Raw genomic sequence first — 24,491 nt, forward strand, 5'->3', positions numbered from 1 at the left:
TCGTGATGAGGATGAAATGATGATGAAGACAACACATACACCCAGCCCCCGTGTCAGCGAAATTAACCAATTAAGGGTAAAATTCCCGAGTCTGCCGGGAATCGAACCCGGGATCCCTGTGACCAAAGGCCAACACGCTAACCATTTAGCCTTGGGACCGGACATTTCTCTTGATAATGTACTGCAATCGCTTACTTCTCGTCCTATAAACAAGTATTTGTTCCAGTTTGTCTTCTTGAAATTCAGCTTAATCCTCATACTATGATCTTTCCTACATTTACAACTGAATTCAAGCTCATTCATCTACTAATGTCATTCCACGCCATTTTCTCCACTTACAGTTTGAAACGTTCCACTTAGTGGAACAGCTTGTTTCCTTTCTCCCAAGTATTCCCAGGCCAAAGTTAACAACATGTTCATAACACTACTCCTTTGTCGGAAATCACCCAGAACAAATCGTGCTTCTTTATTTAGCTGTTCACCTGTTCTCTAATCAATTATTACTTACATGGGTCCCATACTCAGGAACCATACCCTAACTGGGGTCTTACCAGAGTCATGTACGCCTTCTTCTCAATATCCTTACTACCTTAATAACTATGTGAAGGCACTTACTAGAAAATTGAATCTAGCAAAGAAGTCAGCTAAGGATGGCAAGCATAATTGGCAGTCATACAAATTTAATTGAAAACAAGAAGGGTATGAATAGGTACCCATTTTAAGGCAGAAGCAGGTTCCAAAAACGACATTCCAGGAATCATTAATGAACAAGGGGAATGTGTATGTGAGGATCTAGAGAAAGCATAAGTATTCCGTTAGCTGTATGTAAAGATTGTTGCTTACAAGGATAATGTCGGGATAGAGGAGGTGACTAATACTAACGAAGTATTGAAATTTGCCTATGATAACAAAGACATTTACAATAAGATAAAAAAGTTTCAAACTAGAAAAGCAGCTGGAATTTGTAAGATTTCTAGGAATATACTTAACACAATGGGTTGGGATATAGTGCCAAATCTGAAGTACTTATTGATTACGTTTTGCAAGAATAAGCTCTACCAAATGAATAGAAAGTCACTACTGGGCGAGTTGGCCGTGCGGTTATGGGCGCGCGGCTGTGAGTTTGCATCCGGGAGTGAGTGGCTTCGAATCCCGCTGTCGGAAGCCTTGAAGATTATTTTCAGTGGTTTACCATTTTCACACCAGGCAAATGCTGGGGCTGTACCTTAATTAAGGCCACGGTCACTTCTTTGCAACTCCTAGACATTTCCTATCCCATCATCGCCATAAGGCATATCTGTGTCGATGGGACGTAAAGCCACTAGCAAAAAAAAAAAAAAATGTTGCTATAGTAGCTCCTGTATGTAAAGAAATGGGCAATAAACATAAACCCGAGAACTACAGACCTGTAAGTTTGACTTGTCTTACATGTCAGCTTTGGGAAAGTATTCTTTCTGATTGTATTAGACATGTTTGAGAAATTAATAACTGATTCGATAGAAGCAGTATGGGTGTAGGAAAAGTTATTTCACTGAAGCTCAACTTGTAGGATTCCAGCAAGATATAGCAGACATCTTAGATTCAGAAGGTCAAATGGAATGTATCGCGATTGAACTATCTAAGGCATTTAATAGGATAGATCATGGGGGAATACTGGCAAAAGCGTGTGCAAGTGGACTAGACAATAAATTAACTGAATGGGTGACCATATTTCTATAAAATCAAACCCAGAGAAATGAAGTAGGTGAAGCTTTATCTGATTCTGTAATCATTAAGAGGAGAATTCCTCAAGGTAATATTACTGGACCTTTATGTTTTCTTAGATGTAAGATAAAGGTATGAGTAAAAATTGTAATCAGAGATAAGGCGTTTGGTGGTTCGTGTTATACTGTCTAGGGTAATTAAGTTAGAAGATTGTGAGCAACTGCAAAAAGACCTCGACAATGTTGTGAGATGGACAGCAGGCAATGGTATGATGATAAAAGGAATTTAAATGTCGGGTTGTAAGTTCCACTAATAGGGAAAGTCCTCTCAGTTTTACTTACTGCTTTAATGGGGTGGAAGTTCCTTATGGAGATCACTGGAAGTACCGAGGTGTTAAGGAAAGACCTTCATTGGGGTTATCACATAAACGGGATTGTAAATAAAGGGTATAGATCTCTGCACATCCTTATGGGGGTGTTTAGGGGTTGTAGTAAGAATGTAAGTAGAGGGCATATAAGTCTCTGGTAAGACCCCTACTAGAGTATGGTTCCAGTGTATGGAACCCTCGCCAGGATTACTTGATTCGAGAACTGAAAAAATCCAAAGAAAAGCCTCTCGATTTGTTCTGGGTGATTTTCGACAAAAGACTACCGTTACGAAAATATTGCAAAGCTTGGGCTGGGAAGCCTTGGATGAGAAAGACGAGCTGCTCGTCCAAGTGGTATGTTCAGATCTGTCAGCGAAGAGATGGCCTGGGATGACATTTGTAGACGAATTAATTTGAATAATGCTTTAAAAGTAGGGAAGGTCACAATATGAAGATAAAGTTGGAATTCAAGAGGATAAATTGGGACAAATATTTGTTTATAGGAAGAGGAGTTAGAGACTGAGTAATTTACCAAGAGAATCGATCACCTGCGACAGCCCTAAATGCAGATCTTTGGTGACTTGATTGATTGATTGATTGATTGATTGATTGATTGATTGATTGATTGATTGATTGATTGATTGATTGATTGATTGATTGATTGATTGGAAGCGGTCTGTAACATTCCCTAAGAATTCCACTTATGCCTGATTACTCTAATGAAGAAAATTGCTTTGATTTATAATTATTATTACTTCCACTATTTTATTCTAATGGTCAGTTATTATTTGCCACAGCAGTGTTTAAAATGCACAAATATAAAGGAAGTCTGCAACCCAAGAATAGTTCCTTTCACACTGAGAAGCTACACTTAACAATGGTTTGTGGTAACTGTTCCTGTGTCGCTTTAAACCAAGTGGCTCCTCGTTAAAATGTGCCCCTGTCCGGGTTTACAGGTGAACATTGTCACCGTCGTAAAGGCGGAAGAAGACCGTGTGTAACACTAGCCTTTATTTAGCAGCTGCTGCAATTGAATGAAGTAGCTGAAAAACGCATCTGTAATCCGGACGAACAGCTTCGTCTTTGTATTAATGACAGATAGTGTGACACGTCGTCCAAGATATTCTACTTTCGTAACTTTTGGAATTTGTGTAAGGTTATAGTGATACCCAGCAAAGACGTGCGCCACGTTCGCTCACATGACGTGAAGAACATGCAAGGGCTACCCATTTATAGACGGACAGGTCAAACACTTTATACCTTTTGATATCCTCTACAATCAACCAGAGAACCAAGGTGGTCTAGGTCACCATAGCTCAATTGGTAGAGCTACCGACGCAAAATCGAGAGGTTGTGGGTTCGGATCCCACTGATGTCCGGTTGGCCATTTTTATTCTGTACTTAACATCTCTTCAACGTGTACTAAATGTACGTAACACGACCTAATAGGATGAAAGTAGGTTTCGATTACAATGCGGTCGTGAAAATTCACTATTCATTGACTCTTCAATCAATATCGTAACATTAACCGGTTACCGTCGAGAATTAACTCAAACTCTGAAGAACAGAATGGTTGTCATTGTCCGCGCCCAGGAAACAAATAGGAGAGGATCAAAAGCAAATATTGCTATATCAAGACAGTAGAATACCTAGGAAAATTGTAACAATTGTGACTAATCAACCCTTCTTAAGAGAGAACGAAATGGAAACAACGCACCCGGGAATGATGACATTCCGGCAGAATCACTGACAGCCTTAGGCGAAACCGGCATAACAAAGTTATTGTATTTAGGGCGTAAGATGTATAATACAGGAGACGTGCCACTGGATATTAGAATGTTGTTATGCCTATCCCCATGCAAGCATGTGCTGACAAGTATGAAAACTACCGCACTATTAGTTTAGTACCGTATCTCACGGCAGAAAATTTTAGCACATATTATTTACAGAATAATGAAAAGACAAGTTGAAAATGAGTCGACAGAAAATGTCTGGATTCGGAAGAAATGTAGGAACACGTGAAGCAATCCTGACTTTACATCTAATCTTAGGGGATCTAATTATGAAGGACAAGCCCACATTTATGGCATTTGTGTACCTAGAAAAGGATTGCGCCAAGCTATTTGAGATTCTGAAGGAGATAGGAATCAGATACCGAAAGAGAAGAATTATCTAGTGTGTACAAAAGACACTCTGAAGTTATACAAATCGAAGGCTTTGAAAAAGAAGCAGAAATTCAGAAAGAGTGAGGCAAGTATGAAGTTTTTCCTCCCTTTCCTTTATAATGTTTCTACAGAAGGCAGCAAAATAAATGAAAGAGAAATCTGGAAAGAGAATTAGAATCCAAGGAGAAAGAATAAAATTCTTGAGATTTGCCTATGATATTGTTATTTCATCTGAGTCTGCAGAAGATCTGTAGAAATTACTGAATAGCGTGTCCGACTCATTGACTGAATGGTCAGCGTACTGGCCTTCGGTTCAGAGGGTCCCGGGTTCGATTCCCGGCAGGGTCGGGGATTTTAACCTTAATTGGTTAATTCCAATGGCCTGGGGGCTGGGTGATTGTGCTGTCCCCAACATACCTGCAACTCACACACCACACATAACACTATCCTCCACCACAATAACACGCAGTTACCTACAAATGGAAGATGCCGCCCACCCTCACCGGAGGGTCTGCCATACAAGGGCTGCACTCGGCTAGAAATAGCCACACGAAATTATTGTTACTGAATAGCATGGACACAACCTTGGAGAAGAAGTATAAGATGAAAATAAACCAGTCTAAATCACGACGACCAATGTCAAAATGATGATGTTCCTGAATATGCGGAACATGAATTTTGTGTGGGTTTGAATATTCTTAACTCTAACGGTGAACAAAAAAACTGAGTGAGATATTCTTTACATGTTAGCAAACATTTCAAAACAAAGGCATGTTAGAGGAAATTTGTCCTGCACAAGCTTCGTCATTGTAGAGAAGAGAGTTGGTGGACATGCTACACATCCTTTGTGTTGATCAAGAATTACGAAATATTCACTTGCTTAGTCACATTACCACAATCATCGTGGATGGTCGTTGGATTATTCCGCGCATGTGATTAGTACCACTGTGGGAAGCGCCACGGATCTGGTCGTTACCTGCGGGTGGCGTCATTATGTGAGAAACACCAATAGGTTTTCGTTTCCCGTGCGTATTTGCATTACCTGTGAGTAGTAGCACAAGGTGTGGAACACCGTAAGTCTACGTTACTCATGATTGGTAACGCTACATGAGAAATACCATGCTTTTTACTTTTCTAGCGATAAGTACCTGGATTTTGGACCCGTTTAGACAAAACTCATCATCGGTTCAGGATTATGCTTTGGAAGCAGTCCCTTAATCAGTATGTAATATGGTTTTAAGATAGTTTCTGGAAAGCTGGGGTATTGCGGCTGTAATCCACTGGTTGTTTCAAGGTCATAATCATTGTTCATCGTGTCTGTTTTGAATTCTAGTCAGTGGATCGATTTTCAAATTATTTTTAACTTCCAGTATTGTGAGCTGAATCTCCTGATTATTTTAAATTCATATTTATCCATTCATTCTTCATCACATTTTTAAATATTGTAAGTGGATGAGATTTGGATCATTAAACTGTCTTTACATTTCGTCTCATACCGTATCATTACGGGCCGATGACCTAGATGTTATTCCCCTTCAAACAAAAAGCATCATCATCATAATCATCGTTGGCCAACTCCAGGTTCTTAGGTGTGGTATACGAGCCCTTTCCATTTTGTTCGGTCCATGAACCATTCTTCGTTCACAATCCGCACCCAATCCTGTTCTCTCTCCTCTACATCCTTCTTCATTAAGTCTGTCCATTTTTCTCTAGGTCTGCCAACTGGACTCTTTTCCCTTATTTCTCTTTCATACTCATTTCTTGCAGACCTATTGGCACTCATTCTTCTCACATGACCAAACCACTTCAGTCTTGTGTTTTGGATCTTCTGGAGTAATGAGTCTTCTAGTCCTACGTCTTCTGACCTTTTCATTCCTGACTTTATCCTTCCTGATCTTCTGGATCATTGTCCGTAGGAACTTGATATCTGCTGCTAGGAATTTCGAGTTGTACTCTCTTGTTAATTTAGCGGCTTCCTGGCTGTATGTGAGGATAGGGGTGTAGAATGATTTTTTATAGTGTCATCTTGGTTTTGAGTAGTACTTGTTTATCCCACATAGTAGCAGTCTTACTTCGAGGTATAAATGTATTGCTTTGCTGATTTGACTGTTTACTTCATATTTACCTAAGTTATCTTTGGGCATTATAGTACCCAAGTACTTAAATTCTGTGACACTGTCCAGCTTAGTGCCATTTAGCATGATTTCTGGCTGATTGTCAAACTTCTGTACCTTCAACACTACCGTTTTATCATCATCATCATCATCTGTTTACCCTCCAGGTTCGGCTTTTCCCTCGGACTCAGCGAGGGATCCCACCTCTACCGCCTCAAGGGCAGTGTCCTGGAGCTTCAGACCCTTGGTCGGGGGATACAACTGGGGAGAATGACCAGTACCTCGCCCAGGCGGCCTCACCTGCTATGGTGAACAGGGGCCTTGGAGAGGGATGGGAAGATTGGAAGGGATAGGCAAGGATGAGGGAAGGAAGCGGCCGTGGCCTTAAGTTAGGTACCATCCCGGCATTCGCCTAGAGGTGAAGTGGGAAACCACGGAAAACCACTTCGAGGATGGCTGAGGGGGGAATCGAACCCACCTCTACTCAGTTGACCTCCCGAGGCTGAGTGGACCCCGTTCCAGCCCTCGTACCACTTTTCAAATTTCGTGGCAGAGCCGGGAATCGAACCCGGACCTCCGGGGGTGGCAGCTAATCACGCTAACCACTACACCACAGAGGCAGACCACTACCGTTTTAGCCTTGGTTTAATTCATAACTCTCAAACTCCTGACTCCACCCGTGCAGTCTCTATTCCACATCTTTCTCAGAGTTACCCCATATTACTACGAGTACATAATCTGCAAAGTCTTTTTGCCCCTTTTCTTTTAGTGCTTTTAATATGGTATCCATTACAATGATAAATAATAGGGGCTACTAATCACTACCTTGTTGTACTCCCCTTTTTATCTCAAACCAGTCTGACAGTCCAGAACTGACTTGTACACAGCTTCTGGTTTTCTCGTAAAGCACCTTAACTTTTAAAATTAGACTCTGTTTATCTTTGAGCTTTCGCAGGCACTCCCAAATAAGCTCCCTTGGTATGCTGTCATAGGCCTTTTCGATGTCAAAAAACAGTAGATATAAAGGCTTCTCTTTTTCACAATGTTTTTCCATTAGTATCCTGACAGCAAATATAAGATCTGTTGTTCATCTTCCCGGCCTAAAGCCATATTGTCCTTCTTCTAAAGGTGGTTCTACAATTTCTCGTAATCTATCCTCTATAATTTTTTGCAGAATTTTCAGTCCAAGAGAGAGTAGATTGAGGAAACGGTAGTTGGTACATTTCCGTCTGCTGCCTTTCTTGAATATAGGTATAATTATACCTTTCTTCCAGTCTTCTGGGATGATATTTTGCTGCTATACTACATGCAGGACTCTAAATAGCCATTGGATTGCTGGGGTTCCTCCTGCTCTCAACATGTCCACACTTAACTCATCTATTCCTGCAACTTTCCATTTCTTCATACTTTTAAGGCTCTTCTCTATCTCCAGCCATGTAATTGGTGGCTCCATATTTTTACTGGGTTCTTCACTTTTTCCAGATTCTTCTTTGTTATGAATTACATTTGAAGCCTCTCATTGAGGAGCTTGTCAAATAAGGTCTTGAATTCTCTCCTGATTCCACCTTCCTCTCGTTATACTGATCCATTGTTCTGCTCTATAACCTTGATGTCTCCTAGGTTATTTCGCTTATATTTAATCACTCGATAAAGAGGTTTCTTGTTTCCTCTGCTGTATTCTTCCAACTTTTCCACAGACTCATTCAATTTTTTTTATCTTTCTCTTACAATCTTCTTAGCTGTAAGTATTTTTTTTGCCCTGTAGACTTCCTGTAGTTTAGTCATTTCTTGATACCTGGATCTTGTGCATCTCTTTGTTTTTTCTTTATCTAGCATCTGTTTTTCCCAATTTCTCTCTTGTATAGCAAATCATACTCTGTCATTCCACCAAGGTGTCTCTTTTTTTTTTTTTTCATGTTTCTTTCTGTTATTCCACATAAGTCTTTAGCTTCATCCACCAAAGTATCTTTAAAAATTTTCAATTCCTCTTCTACTGTATTCATTTCGCCTTTTGGTTAGTGTCTCTGTACCATTATTTTATCTGTCCGACTCGTTGGCTGAACGGTCAGCGTACTGGCCTTCGGTTTAGAGGGTCCCGGGTTCGATTCCCGGCCGGGTCGGGGATTTTAACCTTAATTGGTTAATTCCAATGGCACGGGGGCTGGGTGTATGTGCTATCTTCATCATCATTTCATCCTCATCACGACGCGCAGGTCACCTACGGGTGTCGAATAGAAAGACCTGCACCTGGCGAGCCGAACTTGTCTTCGGACACTCCCGGCACTAAAGGCCACACGCCATTTCATTTTTTTCATTGTTTTATATTAGTCCTTCAGCTTGACTTCTTCTGATTTCCAAGTCTTCACTTTACGTTTTCTTTTTCCTTTCTTCGGGGTTGTGTTAGCCACATGATTTAGGTCTGCAATCACTGTCCATACTTTCACTGGAGATAACTTTGACAGCACTTACATATTTCCCTCCTCCTTTTGTTAATGATGGTGTAGTCGATGAGAGACTTATGTTTTCCATCCCAGCCATATCTTGTTATCTTGTGGCTGTCATGTTTTTGGAAGAAGGTATTTTTGATGATCAATCCATTTCTTCTAAACAAATCAAGCAGTTGTTAGCCTTCCGCATTTCTGTTCCCAAACCCATGTGGTCCAGTGATTTCGTCATAACCAAGACTGTCTGTCAAAACTTGTCCATTTAAGTCCCCAATGATGATGACATTTTCTTCATCAATTATATCTTCTAGATCTTGACAGAATTGTTCTTTCTCTTGAGCACTACATCCAACCTGTGGTGCATATACCTGCACTGCCGTGTAATTTGTGGACTCCAGCTGCATGCATAATTCAATGATTCTTTCATTTGTCATCATTCTTATAGAATGCTTCATTAATGGCGTCCATGTCTTTTGTTATCAGGAAAGCTACACCGTTTCTGGCCTCTTCCTGGCGTTTACTCCATAATAATTTGTAGGTATCTCTGAGAATCTTGCTACCTGCCTTTCTCCATTTTGTTGCACTCATACCCAATATGGATAGATTTTTCCTCTTCATCATATCGATAAGTTCTTTGGTTTCTCCAGTCAGGGTCAAAATACTCATAGTCCCAAATCTTACATTGTTCTTCGGAAGTATGTCTTTCATCGGAGCTATGTTGGTGGACATACCTGCCAGATCTGCTCGAAGACTTTGCCAATTTCGGTATTATTCTTTATCTCCACCCGAGGTTCCTTTGATTGTTGAAAGGAATTCGAAGATGCTAGCACTGGCTTGTAGGCCTACCATGGATCTTCGCGTCGATACTTTGTTATGCACAAGATGGTGGTGCCTGACACGCATTTCCTTTTAAGTCTGTGGTTTACCCTCCAATACTCGGGAGGCTGATTGCAGTGGTTGCGACTGGGCGACGGGGTCACCACATCCCTACGCCAATCATCATCATCATCATCATCATCATCATCATCATCATCATCATCATCGTCATCATCATCATCATCATGAAACAGGTATCCATGTGGCGTCAGTACACTCTGGGTTGACAGGGAGTGTAGTGACTTTGTTAAGCAAAATGTCCTATGCACATTCTAGCACATAATGTTAACTGCGAGCAACTTGCAGTTAATTTTCCGTGCTTGAGGTGCTAAAGAGTGACATGGTATGACCTTCACATAACGACTACAGAAAAGACACGGCATCGTACCGGGGCGAAGTTGACCTGACTGACATCGTTGACACTAGTATTAGTGATTAAGTGAGAGATACGTGCCTTGAAGAAAGAATTTGATGGTGACTTTGACATTTGCCTCATCTAAGACTAGGATATGGCATCCATCATCATTTTGGGTGCCATAAATTTTCTATCTGTGCTAGCTACACATATCTTTAGTACATTAGGTACTTCTATTCACATCTCTGCATAGAAGTAGGACTTCTTGGGAGCACACTAAGATACTTTCTTGCAGCTCCTGCCAAAACAACTCTTTGCATTCATCACATGGAATTTGTCGTGCATAGTGTGAAAAGATGTGCAAAGGGCGGGATGTTGTGTTAATGATAACATTCAGCGACATTATTTGGCACGTTAGCACAAACGACGATAGGGGGCATGTTTTTCAGCTGGCCATTCCTTGGTGTGTGAGCTAATAACCATCCCCCATTTCACGAGATTTCTACCCCTTTCATTGAGTTGCATACCCTCAGGAAATTTCCGCTCTCCATTTTCTCAGCTCCCTCACAAGCTCGCCGTCTGTACCCAGCAAGATTTTTAATAGCAATGTGCATAATGCTTTAACTGCTTACGTCAATGAGCCATCGGCAGCATTCATAAGTATGTGAGACTTATGCTCTTTCGTAGTCGCTATAGTCTTACGTATATCACTCTTATTCAGTGACAAAACTGTGAGACCATTCCTCAACTCTAGGCAATGAAGTTTTCATCTCGAGCACCCTGCGTGCAACAAAGCTCCGAACTTCATGCTCTCTAGCGCCTGGAACTGACAATACGTGAAATTCAAGTCACTTTTCGGTCAGTAATTAAAGAGATTTCAAAGCTACCACATTCTTAGTACTTCTCTCTCTTCTCTTGCCACTCCAGTAATCTCCTCAGCTTTCCTTTCCCTCTGATACAAGCGGACAACGACCTTAACGGAAGGCTTGACGGTATCCCTCCAGTCAACCCCCAAGTGGTGGTATATGTGAAGATACTCACAATGATGTCAAATTTTGCCCTTGCGTCATTAGAATCCAGAAAACGGTGGAAGGCTTCAGTAAAATTAACAGATCATCAACATAGAGGGCCTCTCAAGTCTTCGTCATTTTTAATCCACTCGGTAGGAATTTGACCTGGATCAACTGGTCACTTTAGTGTGAGTCTTCAATGTTAAGAACCTCCGAATGACCACCATGACTGGAACCATTCACTTGCTAGTTTAACTGCTGTTCTTTGCTCAGAGACGGTGAACATTCCCAACTTCCGAAGCTCAATTAGTACGTCTGCTTCACCACAACAAACATATAGCTCCCTCAGATATCTTTCCCCTTCACCTGATGCACCTTTGACCGAGCTCGATAGCTGCAGTCGCTTAAGTGCGGCCAGTATCCAGTATTCGGGAGATAGTGCGTTCGAACCCCACTGTCGGCAGCCCTGAAGATGGCTTTTCGTGGTTTCCCATTTTCACACCAGGCAAATGCCGGGGCTGTGCCCTAATTAAGGCCACGGCCGCTTTCTTCACATTCCTAGCCCTTTCCTCTCCCATCGTCGCCATAAGACCTGTCTGTGTCGGTGCAACGTAAAGGAACTTGCAAAAAAGCAAAAAAAATCACCCTTGCATCCACATCCTGTCGAGTTACCACAGATCATGAAGGTAACTTCCAGCACGAACTGGACATGGTATTTATCCACAGTGACGGAAGTATCCAGGGCTATGAATTCGATAGCAAGAAACTCAGCTGCGTAACAAGTAACCATTCAGGGGTGGAGGCACAGATTATTATATGAAATCGTGACCTGATTCAAAGTGACAAATAGAAAACGTAACCTGAACAGAGTAACATGAGGTCCCTGCACATAATGTAGGATCACTTCGAGAGAACAGCCGAACAATTACTTTGGCGATCTAGAATAATCGAGGAAGATAATTCCCAACATGTTCAGGTGTAAACTTCAGAGGAGGTTAATTATTCTTTCTATTCAGAGCAGGAATACTTCGAAATTAGTAAGTTTTTGTAATGATAGTGAGAGTGTACTAACCTAAAGGAGCGAAACTTAGACCTTGGGATAAATGAGGAAAAGACGGGCTGGAAGCAGCTGAGATGTGATTTAACCGAACAAGCTGGACTGAAAGAAAACTAACACCTTAGTGCCAAGGGAGGCGAATAAAAATAAATTCTAATCAGAGAAATAGAGAAAAGAACTGTGAAATTTAAGAGCTTTTAGTCTTTAAGATTTTTCATTCGTGAAATTACCAGCTTTTTTCCCCAGTGTAGCAGTGGGTTTATCAGTTGGAATGCTGCACCTGCCCAAGACGCTGGCAGTAGCGCGCTGTTGAGACACCACCGCAAGCCTCCTGTGTAGGACAATGCAGTGACGGTGCACTAGGGGAAGCATGAGCCACAACTTGTATAAATGCCCGCCTTTGGCCTATGTGAAATTGTTTGACCACTTAATGAGACGAAACAGTTTGATATGGAACATCAGGGGCCGATGGCCTTCCATGTTAGGCCCCTTTAAACAACAAGCGTCATCATCATCATCATATGGAACATCATGCAAGAGAAGGTTTTTGGTAAAATGGGAAAAGGGAGAGCAAGACTTTCATACATCAATAAGCTTAATATAATCACGCATACTGAATTCAGCTCGTATGAGGTGATGCTATCAATGTGTATAGAAAGTTGGCTGCAGTGTCAAATCAGAGGCTTTAGTAAACGATGATAATGACGATGATAGTATGTATTATGCAGAAGCTATGATACATGTTCCTTGGCAATGTATTTTATATGTAAAATGCTTAATGAACATACAAATTCATTAACTCTGTTCGAATGATGATCGGCAAATTCACTTGGGTATGGTAAGCTATACATTTAGATTCTGATTGCAGAAATGTGCATGCATTAGCCGAGAATCTTTGGGATTATGTGGATGATGGGAATAAAGCAGGAAGAATGAGAGCAACATGCTCAAAAGGTACAGGGCGGAAATATGCAACGGGCAATGAAGTAGTTCTGTAGAAGAAATGCAGTTCGATGAAATGACAAAGGCTAGAAACGGTGATACATACTTCTGCACAAGGAAGTGGATGATAGGGTATCATTTACAGAGGGACAAACAGGGGTATCAAAACATTCTATAGACTAATGACCAAAGAAACCAGAAAAGGAACAAAAATTTACAATACACCAATCCTCTCTGCATTTTCTTTAGAGACGGCGAATTTTAGGTAAGCATCTCCCCTCACCTCCCAGGATGATTATTCACAAGATACTGGAGTTACAAGTGGTTAGATTGATTTCTATTTTGTACTCACCCTAATTAGTGCGATGTCATTATCATTTCTGATTTTATCGTATTCCTCGTGTATAATAACATCTGTAGACTTAATGTTCTGATAAGATCCCTTGGTAGGATAAACCCACACAGAAAGGAACTGCTCAGAAGGATCTCTAAAATAGTGAGAAACGTAATCAGAATTAATTTTACAATACGAACTCTCGATAGACACCAGTTACTTCAAGTTGTATTCATTAAATGAATGAATAAACATACTCAGGAGTGAGGCAGTGTGCTGCTGTTAGCACCCAGTGTTCGCTGATCATGGATCCTCCACATTGAGTCCGTAGAACACCAGTCCCATTCCAAGAATTTATCTGAAGATATACCTGAAATGAAGAAAGAATGCGTATTATCATCAATACAGTACAGGAGACGAACACATGCCTCCGTAGGTGAAGTCATGAAACAAGATAAACATTACTGGAATCCAAACGAACTCCTTTTACCAGAAATTCCATACACAAAGTTGGAAACACATTTCGTAATGTTTTGAACGCGAAATTGCATTCGGCTCGTCAAGAATGGAAGTATTGTTATATTATTGGTAATATCTTGAATCAAGGGATCACCGTTGATTTATCTGGAAACCAGAAACTTTCGTATCTCTATGGCCCTCGTAGGTTTCCTAGACCCGCTCCACATTCCTTTATTATAGGCGTCACGTTGCCCAACCTAATATTTATTTGTGGGTATTGGCGCAGTTCACCTGATGTTTATTGTGTGTTAAGGTTTTAAAGTGCCGTGTAATTTGATTTATTTTCCTCTTTTCTTAATGGTGTATCGTGTAACCACTGGAATCCGGTTACATTTTGTTTACATGTAGCTCGCGCCATGGCAAAATCACCCTAAATTCACGTTCGGGTCGTACTACGTAACCTCATTGAGGAACGTGTAGCTATACACTCCGAGATCTTCACCCAAGTGTACAAAAACTTAGGCCTTGAAGGTGTATAAAACATATTATATCTCCAAACTCACATTAGTTTTGCGACATTCTGCTAATTGGGGTTTCCATATAGTTTTCGAATCATCAATACAGAGGGGGCCAGAAAAATGTACTCACACTCTGATCGTGAATATTAAGGGAACAAAATTACATACCGTTACAATTCTTGCACGGGGGGCGGGTGGCGGGGGGGGGGGTATTTTATGTGTTCCAAGTGACCCCAGTCAGCAACCAAACAACTTCGATGCCGCTGAGCTTCTAACCGAACTACGGCTGTCAGTGTTGCCGTGTCATAGCCGCACAGGACGCTTGCATCTCGTAGCTCGTTCAGTGTGGCTGACTTCTGTTGATAAACTTCATTTTTCAAGGTCCCCATAGGTAGAAGTCAAGCGGCGTAACGTCTGGAGACCGTGGTGGGTACTGAACAGCTCCTCTTCGACCTAACCTTCGTCCAGGTAGATTTTCATCCAAGTAGGCTCTGACATCTCTGTTGTAATGAGGCGGAGCGCCATCTTTCATTTCCAAACACCTCTCGGATGGCTGGTAATATCGATACAGCATATGAAGGTACACCTCACCAGTTAGGGTGTCCGGCTCCATGGCTAAATGGTTAGCGTGCTGGCCTTTGGTCACAAGGGTCCCGAGTTCGATTCCCGGCAGTGTTGGGAATTTTAACCATCATTGGTTGATTTCCCTGGTACGGGGGCTGGGTGTATGTGTTGTCTTCATCATCACTTCAACCTCATCATGACGCGCAGGTCGCCTACGGGTGTCTAATCAAAATACCTGCACCTGGCGAGCCGAACCCGTCCTGGGACCTCCCGGCAGTAAAAGCCATACGCCATTTCATTACCAGTTATGGTACCTTCAAAGAAGAATGGGCCAATCAAACAGCGTGATTATAGATCACAGCACACATTAACACCGGTTAGTTAACAGGTTTGTCCAGGTAAACGTGAGAACATTCAGGGCCCAGTACACGCAATTGTGGCAGTTTACAGTACCATTCAGTTTGGTTTGCACCTCGTCAGACCTGATAACCATCCCTGCAAACCGTTCGTCCTCGCGAACCGTGCCTTCAAACCACTGGCAGTATTCCATCCTTCGATCCGGGTCGTCTTCGTTCACAGCGTGCGGCGATGTACACTTTCCACTTTGCAGCCTTCATTATTCGTCGTACGGTTGATCGGCTTACCCCGCTTTCTCGTGCACCCTGATTCAAAGATTTTTGAGGTGACCTAGTAAAATTTTGTAACACAGCAGCGTTGGAAGCTGGCCCCGAATACCATAGATTGTACGTGTTGGTGGCTGAGTTCCGTACACATTACGCCAGTGCCGTTGTACCTCCATCATGTGTTCGTACTTACAGGACCACTTCAATACGGCCTTGCGTTGCTCAAACGACAATCTTACTTAATTGTCATTGCTGAAAAACGTGCGCCAAGATTGCGTGCCATTCACGTGACCTCCATCATCTGTTGCGAAAACAATGAACAACGCTACCGTGCAAGAATTGCAACTATATGTCATTTTGTTCCAAAGATATTAACTATCAAATAATATCTATACTTTTCTGGACCCTCCGAACTGCATTTAGGGCTTCCGACCAGGTGGCAAATTCCCTATCAACTACTTACCTAACATTTCCTTAAAAGTTTTCAAATAACTTGGAATTTTATCGAACCTTACCCTTAATGATGTGTTCACTCTTCGTCCTGTGAATGAATATTTTTGTATACTCCGAAGTAATAATGATCTATACTAATATAATAGAGAGTGCGAATTTTGTGAGTTTGTGTATATCTGGAGTGTAATCTCACTAACTACTCGACCGATTCTAAAAATTATTTTACTAATGTAAATATACATTATTCCTGAGGGGCATTGGCTGTATTTTATTTTCAAAACAATTCGAGTGGGGGCGACGGGGGAGATATAAAAATACTAGGCTAACATAGGCAAAATGTTGATTTTGTCGTACTAGGAAGATACAAAGCTCATTTTAAGCCCCTTGACGCAAATAACGAAACTCGGTGAGCCCTACGGGCCCAAACACCATGTTTTAAGGAACTAAAACCAACCGTTATGGAGATATTGGCACCACACTCCCCCTGCTCTAGGAATCGGATAAAGAAATGAACTGCCGAAACTGGGAGATGCATAGTCAAAATCCAGATATAATGTAAGTCCAAGGTCAGCCCCATTGGCACGGCGGTGAGAAGGGGCGGAAAAAAATATGTCCGAAATAATCGAGATTACAGATTACGGTTGAAAGTATATATGTTCCAGCATAGCTCTCAACGAACGTTGATTCACATACGACTTATTATCTGAAACCGAAAAACAAGTCCGAGGGCAAGAAAATCCGAGCACCCAGATATTAATGACGAATCCATAATTTTCTCTATCATGTAGGTTTTCTAGTTTCTTCTAGGAGGGAACATAACCACCCTACTGGGTGTAATATCCTAAAAGCAAACACGGGTGTAGACCTTCGTTTCCCTTTTCTCAATTTTCTTGTGACTAAGATTTTCAAATCTTCGGCGGTTGAAATTCTTTATTCCTCGTCACAAGGTAGTATGGGGTTATCCCCTGTGTCTGGGCCTCATGTCCCATTAGGTTTTATTCTTATGTAACATCGTGGGATAGCTTGGCTTTTTTTTTTTTGAATCCAGTTGTTCTTGGCCTACATTTTAGCATAAGTTTAGCTGGTTAGTTGAGGATTCTTCCTGTTCATGTTTACGTTATGGTCGGCAACCCTGACAAATAAAGGAACAGCGAGTTTTCAGTAGTGGTTATACTGGGATGTGAAGGCTCGTAGACCAGGTGGCAGGCTCCTTATCAATTGTTTGCCTAGTCTTTTCTTAAATGATTTGGAAAAACTTCAAAATTACCGAAAATTTCTCATCATACATCACTGCATTCACTAAATTCATTCCCTGTCTTTCCATCAACTATATAATACCTATTTTCTTTTTTATTTCGTCATCGTTTATTGGTTTAGTACTAGTTTATTCTCTTCGTGCCCTAGCGAATCTTCATTTTAATTTTAATTTTCATAGGAGGTTTTGATATATTTTCATTTCGTCTCTGGGATATGCGAGGAATCGTCTAGTTTATGAAGACCAAAATATTATTTTCCTTTTCTAGGATCCTTGTAATAATGAAATGGTTTAGCTGCCATCCTTGTTATTATTTTCAGTTTTCTTATAGATTTCTTCCCATTTTGTGTGCTGATTCGCCTTATTCCAATTCTGATTATTCCCCATATGTCTACTTGAAGTAAGTTATCGTATTTTATTTTGCTCTGTTTACACCACATTGCCGTTACAGAAAACAATAAAAGTAAATTGATAACATCATTAATGAAGTTATGAGGGTATCCCCACTGGGTGCCACACAGGTAGAATTTTGCTCTGACCCACCGTTCCCTTTTGCAGTATAATTGTGAAGGTCTACGAATTTTCGGTTTAGATTTCTATCAGACTAAGGGATAAGAAGAAGAATACAGTGCTACGTCCTGAGATGTCCTGTTAGTAACAAATAACTAAAGATGATCACAGCTATTTCCGGAATATGGGAGTGTAAACAAATATAGAATATTATATTTTATTTTATACACTAGCAGTTATCCGTGGCTTCGCCCGCGTGGATTTCGTCATCTGATAAAAGTAATCGTTCCTCGGTACTGTACTAAGACATTATCTGAAAATCCCTAAAGTACAAAAATCTCACCGAAGTATTGAGTCTCATTTACCCCAGAAAGTTTTTGTAAATCACGTTTGTTCTACTTGCCTTTTGGGTTCTAAGTTGCGACTTAGAACTTTCGGAGTGAGGAATAGTCTTCTCTCAACTCGAAAAAAAAAAAGGATTTTAAAGGAGATTCCAAATACCAATTTTCACGTTTGTAACATCTTCAGTTTTATTGAGATATAAGTATCCCCATAAAAAGAATTCAACCCCTTTATCAGTCCTACCCCCACCTCCAATCCACCTAAGTAGATTTTACGAAAACAAAAAATACATATATCTTTATTTTTAAAGGAGATTCCAAATACCAATTTTCACGTTTGTGACATCTTCACTTTTTGAGATGCAAGTATCCTCGTAAAAATAATTCAACTAATGTCTCAGTTATTCCCTCCCCCTATGTGGATTTTCCGAAAACAAAATAATCGTGTTTTTTTATTTCTAAACGAGATCCCAAGTACCAATTTTCACGTCTGCAACACCTTTAAATTTTAAAGTATAAGTATCCTCCTAAAAAGAATTCAACTAATTTTTCAATTCTTTCATCCCCTTATGTGGATTTTCCGAAAAACAAAAATACGTATTTCTTTAGTTTTAAATGAGACTACAAAAACAAATTTTCACACCAATTTTCACGTCTGTAACATGTTAAGTGTTGGTGCTATCGATACGCTCGTTTTAAAAATTCATCCCCTTTTCCAGTTTCCCTTAAGCGGATTTTCCGAAAAAAAAATTAACTGTGTTTCTTTACTTTCACAGGACATTCCAAATACCAATTTCCACGTGTGTAGAATGTTACCTTTCTGAGCAATACTGTAGATATATATAGTCTTTTAAGAAATTCACCACCTTTGTCAAAGCCGTTCACCCCTGTTAAACTGGATTTTCCAAAAAAAATGTGTTTATTTTTAAAGAAGATTCCAAATACCATTTTTAACGTCTGTAACATCTTCAGTTTTTAAGATATAGGTATCCTCGTAAAAAGTATTCAATCTCTTTTTAACATCTTTTCACCGCAACCCCCTTAAAAGGAATATCCGGAAACAATCCAAAATTTCATTTCATTATGTCCAGTAGTTTTGGCTTGGCGATGATGAATCAGTCAGTCATTCATGACAGTCATTTTATATACTGTACGATCACTCCCGTATGTGTGTCTTACCCTACAGTTTTCGTTCCCAAACAGTAAGTCATAACATGTTTACCATACCGATTGGGAACGAACTTTGACTTAAACGGCACTCAGAGTGTCACAGTGCAACTCAGCTACCCCAAAGACTATGAATTAGTCACTAATATCGTCATTTTCGGATTTTTTTGTTTCACCCCCTTCCTTTAGGTGTGTTAGGGGTTTCTTGCCCCTACAGTAATTTTTCCAGATAGTAAGTTATATGAGTATAAAATTTGGTTGAGAGCTACGCTGGAACATACACACTTTCTCCCGCAATCTCTGTGATTTGCGACATTTCCTCACCTTCTCACCTCCTGTTCCATGGGAACAGAACTTGGACTTTTCATTTGTATATAATTTTATGGAATATAAAAGCAGAAATATGTTTTAAGGAACACATCATAATCCTCACATTCTGTTGGGTAGGCACCCCCCTGATCGGACTTGTCTTGCCGCTTGTTTATCTTCCCCTATTTTATTTTTCACCCCTTAGTGCCGAACTACCAATCAGATTTCGTTCAAACTACTTCATAATCCCTCTCAGATGTAATAAGAACAAAGTGTGAAAATTTCAGCGAAATCGGTCCAGTAGTTTTTGAGTCTATTAGCTTCAAATATACCAACATCCAATTTTATATACATAGATTTCATGTTTCAGCGCAACTAAAAGATTCTACAGGCTTTCATGAAAGTAAAATTTCCTGTTATTTTCTTAAGTAATCAGTAACCATCTGCGGACAACCTCCACATTTGAAATAGAAAAATATATGCATCTGTTTGGTATCCACCATTGAAACCACTACGGATTGGAAATCATAATCCAAGAATCTAAACACTTACCAGTCCTGGAAATTCACTTTTATCAGCCCTCACCCCTCCAAGAATGCGATTATTGACTCGACAAACATTTTTTCCATTAGCACCTGCAAATAGAAATAGGTTGGATAGTTACAACGTGTAGCAAAGTGTTTGTAATTAATAATATTTGGGTAAGTTGGGATAACGAGGAAGAGATTAAAAAGTGTACTTGACGGATGTTAAGAAGGGAAGGGCAAAGTGTGGAGTAGGACTGTTCATCAGGAATACTATTGCACGCAACATAATTTCTGATAGACACGTAAATGATCGAATGATGTGTATAGATTTAGTTTGTGGAGGATTTAGGACGAGAACAGTTTCAGTCTATTCACAATATGAGGCTGGGAAAGAGGATGACATTGGCAGAGATTTATGAAACACTGTGGGATATCGTACGTAGGGTCAAGTGAAAGGACAGCGTAGTGCTAATTGGCGATTTTAATGTGCAAGTTGGAAATATTGCGGAAGGATATGAGAAAGCGATAGGTAAATGTAGGAGGATATGGGAGGTAATATGAATGGGAAGCGTTTACTGGACTTCCGTGCTGGTGTGGGATTAGCAGTGACGAATCGATTCTTCAAGCATAATGTTATTCACAGCTGCACATGGGAGAGTAGGAGCACCGTAGCCTCAATAGACTATATCATAACCGACACTGAAATCAGTGTGTACAGATGGGGTAAAGGAAATATCTTGGGGAAATGATGAAAAAGATCCAGCTTTCAAACTTAAAAGGAAAGCGTGTCAGATATGACTCCAAACAAGGATTGATTCAGACAGGGAAGAGTTCACACATTAGGGAAACAAATAATTGTAGAATTCAAGAAGTCATGGGAAAACTTTGGTAACAACTTGGAAAGGGAAAACCTTTCTGTAGGGTAATAAGGAATCTTAGAACGGAAGGGAAAAAGGAAAGGAATAGTTTTTAGGATAAATCAGGTGTACTCATAGTATATCCCAAGTGGAGGGAATTTTTAGAAAATCTTATCAATGTAAAAAGAAATATTTCTGTTGACGTCGCGAACAACCGACCTCATGGGGAGGAAGACAATGTTGTTAGTGAAATTACGCTTCAGGAAGTGGAAAGTATAGTAAAGAAACTCCGTTGTCATAAAGCAGCAGGAATAGATGAAATTAGAATAGAAATGGTGTAATAAAGAGTGTGTGTGTGTGTGTGTGTGTGATGCCCAGCCAACTGTGCGGCCAGAGATTTTAAATTTTTAACACAGGTGGATGGAAAGGGGTATAAATGCACCGCATAGCCAGATTTTTCTTTTTACATTCCTTGGGGAATTATGAATGAAAAAGCACCGGAAAGCCTGTGTTGAGATTTGACAATCCAACGTGCTATCACCAGCATTACATGTTTAGATTCAGTGTCGCCAGGAAAAGTACATAAGTTAGGTAATACAAGTCAAGGAGCCATTTTAAATCCATAGCGTAGGAAGTCATTATCGGTGCTCGACACGGGGGGGCCACATTCAGTCTGTGATATCCGAAAGCGTTTGTTTGCGTGCATGTGTGCGATGCCTAGCCATATATTATCTTTGGCACGCATAGATCTGAACTTTTTAACGTAGGATCATCCCAAGGTGATTTCCTTTATAGGCAAAGACCTGGTTTCATTAAGTAATTATGTTAATCATGATACTGTAAAGGCTTTCGGGCTTATGCCGTGTCAAGAAATAAGGTGAAATTCTTTACGTTTCGCAGAGAAATCTCGCCTGTCCACCAGAAAGTCTTCTTAAACAATGACTTTTTGAAATTAGACGTTGTAATGGAAGTGGAAATAGTGCGTTCATTACCAGGTGGCTCCCCGGACGTGGCACAACGCTAGCGTTCGAAGCGGATGCTGACGGGACCATCAGAATCAGTCTGAGTGGGTCCATAACATAACAGTTGTACGCACATTTGAAAGTATGACATTGACACAAGCTTGGAATGAATCATCTGGCGATGAGGAACGTACGAATTTGGAAAACACCGAAACGATATGACAATGTTGAAGGGACAATGTCATACAACGTAAATATATCTTGTTGTTGTACTTTAATCTTGGATTGTAAATATCTATGTCCTCACTCGTGAAGAAATTCCCTCTCGCTATTTAGAGGCTAAGTGCTATCACCGGACGCCTGTTAAATTTTAAATACCTACTATTTTTAGAAATTCAGTGAACAGGGAAAGTCACACAACACTACAACACTGTGTAAAGTAAGTGTTGCAATATGCAATTACAACCTGTGACAATAAAGTTTGGTAAATGAAGTCAGAACGTTCGGTCCGGCGACACTGGCGACACCCAACGCTGCACCTGCGCAGTAGCAGGCTTCGACCACCTGCTCCCAACGTTGTTCAGTTGAGCATCGTGTGTGTGCCGTTATAAGACCTGTTTGACACAGTGCGTGTTTAGTGCGGTGGTTCTAAACTGCGAAGAGGAACATGAACGACCAAAAGATCAATGTACACTTTTGTTTTAAGCTTCGCAAGACACCGAAAGAAACGCATGCGATGCTGGTACGTGTTCATGAAGATCAAGTACTGTCCTTGAAGTGTGTGTACGAGTGGTTCACCTGTTTTCGGGGAGGCCGGGAAAGTGTTTCTGACAACCCCGCAGCGGAAGATTGGCGACCGCCGTCAGTGACGAAAACATTGAGAAGGTGAGAACATTAATCACGAACGATCGGCGATTAACTGTGCGCATGATAGCTGATGAACTGCAGATTAACCGTGAATCCGTGCGACAAATCGTTACCCAGAAGTTAGGGAAGAGGAAAACGTGTTCTCGTCTAGTGCCAAATCACTTGACTGACGATCAGAAGCAGGCACGTTTAGAGTCTTCACAGGATTTTGTCGCAACGGTGGATGCGACACCAAATTTCTTGAATTGTATCATCACTGAGGATGAAACCTGGTGTCTCGGTACGACCATGAAACGAAACATCCCCTATACTTGCCAGATCTCAATCCTCCAGACTTCTTCTATACCCATGACTCAAAATCCCTTTGAAAGAAAAGAGATTTGACGATATTCCTGACATCCAACGAAAAGTGAGGAGGCTTTTGAACACCATTCGAAAGGAACCCTTCTGCAAAGTTTCGCCGAACTTTGTCGCAGGTTGTATATTAAATTTTGCTCAATGAACAACATGAATTTTTAAAATGAAAATACAGTCATTCCCATGCAAGGAATTGTAAATCGTAGCTTGTACGCTTGAACATTGTACCTTTGTGGATGGTAACATAAATGTTATAATGTGTCAGCTTTCTTTGAATGAATAAATATAAGAAAATAAAAGAGACTGTTTATATCGAGCGCAGTACAAAACAAAACGGAATATTTTGAAAAGATCAGTTTTTGTTGCTATTATAGAATTTTATTTTAAAGAATGTATCCCAATCAGAACCTTGGTGAGTAATGGACGAGAGCGTCGAAATTACAACCGAACGTCAATGCTCCCTCGATTTCGTGCAAAGTGTGTTTCGGTCTCCCACTTGACTGTGACGTATGCTTGCTACGTAAGCTGCCGCATTTACGTCACGCCAGCCCGGCCGCACTGGGCTAGCCTCAACAGGCGCCCAGCTGAACATCTCTGTTCTATAATGAAAACGTATGTATTTACAACACAGCCCGTGGGAAAATACGGTTTATATTCTGAGATTTGATTCATTTAGATGATATATAATCAGGTGCATGGAATTCAGACAGTTATTATTATTATATACTCATACACGTGATGCCCTCATCTGCTGCTATTATTTGGGTATAGGTAGTTTCTTACATGAAAATGCATGAATTTGAATACTCTTGATGTCTTCTCAGTAGTATGACTTACGATTATACTACTATTTTGATGAAGTAATCAATGTTCGGCATTTCTTCGTAACTTCCCTACCAGCTTTTGATCTGAATGAATCTTTTAGTATCTGATCTATAAACATAAGTTACTGATCCGTCTCTGATCTCTACGATGAATTCGCGAATGAGAGTGAATACTGAAAAAAATCTTGAAATTAGAATCTACTTGTCTCGTTGTCTTACTTACCCAGTACAGCTGGAAGTAGCAGAAGTAGTAAGGACTTCATGGTGGATCTGGTGATATTTGACAGAAACCTACGCTTTATATACTGTAAGGTTGCTCCAATAAAGTGCGTTACTACCTTTATTACTGTGTACGTGGAGAGCTCAACAACACTTCGGAGAAAGCGTGCTGCACGGTTCAGTCGTTACCGATATCTATCGAGTTTTAAAACTATTGGTTCATGTCCTTGCGTACCCGATTTCGACGTAAAACCGAGTGCAGTAAAGATAGTCATGAAATTATTTCAGTTGTTATTATTCGGACTGAGGCA

The 24,491-nt window shown here is 40.6% G+C and overlaps 1 protein-coding gene across 1 annotated transcript in view; it reads right to left on the reverse strand.

Annotated features, from left to right (window-relative positions):
• Positions 1–24,254, reverse strand: part of LOC137502147 (chymotrypsin-2-like) — a 47,078-nt gene extending 22,824 nt beyond the window's left edge. Inside the window, exons 1-4 of the mRNA XM_068229132.1 lie at positions 24,185–24,254; positions 20,120–20,202; positions 13,626–13,738; positions 13,387–13,522 (exon numbers count right to left, since the gene is read on the reverse strand). Coding sequence (XP_068085233.1) covers positions 13,387–13,522; positions 13,626–13,738; positions 20,120–20,202; positions 24,185–24,224 — 372 coding nt within the window. The 5' untranslated portion in view covers positions 24,225–24,254. The remainder of the gene's footprint in view (positions 1–13,386; positions 13,523–13,625; positions 13,739–20,119; positions 20,203–24,184) is intronic.
• Between the last annotated feature and the right edge of the window lie 237 nt (positions 24,255–24,491).

The sequence above is a fragment of the Anabrus simplex genome, chromosome 9, assembly GCF_040414725.1.
Source record: "Anabrus simplex isolate iqAnaSimp1 chromosome 9, ASM4041472v1, whole genome shotgun sequence".
Taxonomy (NCBI): domain Eukaryota; kingdom Metazoa; phylum Arthropoda; class Insecta; order Orthoptera; family Tettigoniidae; genus Anabrus; species Anabrus simplex.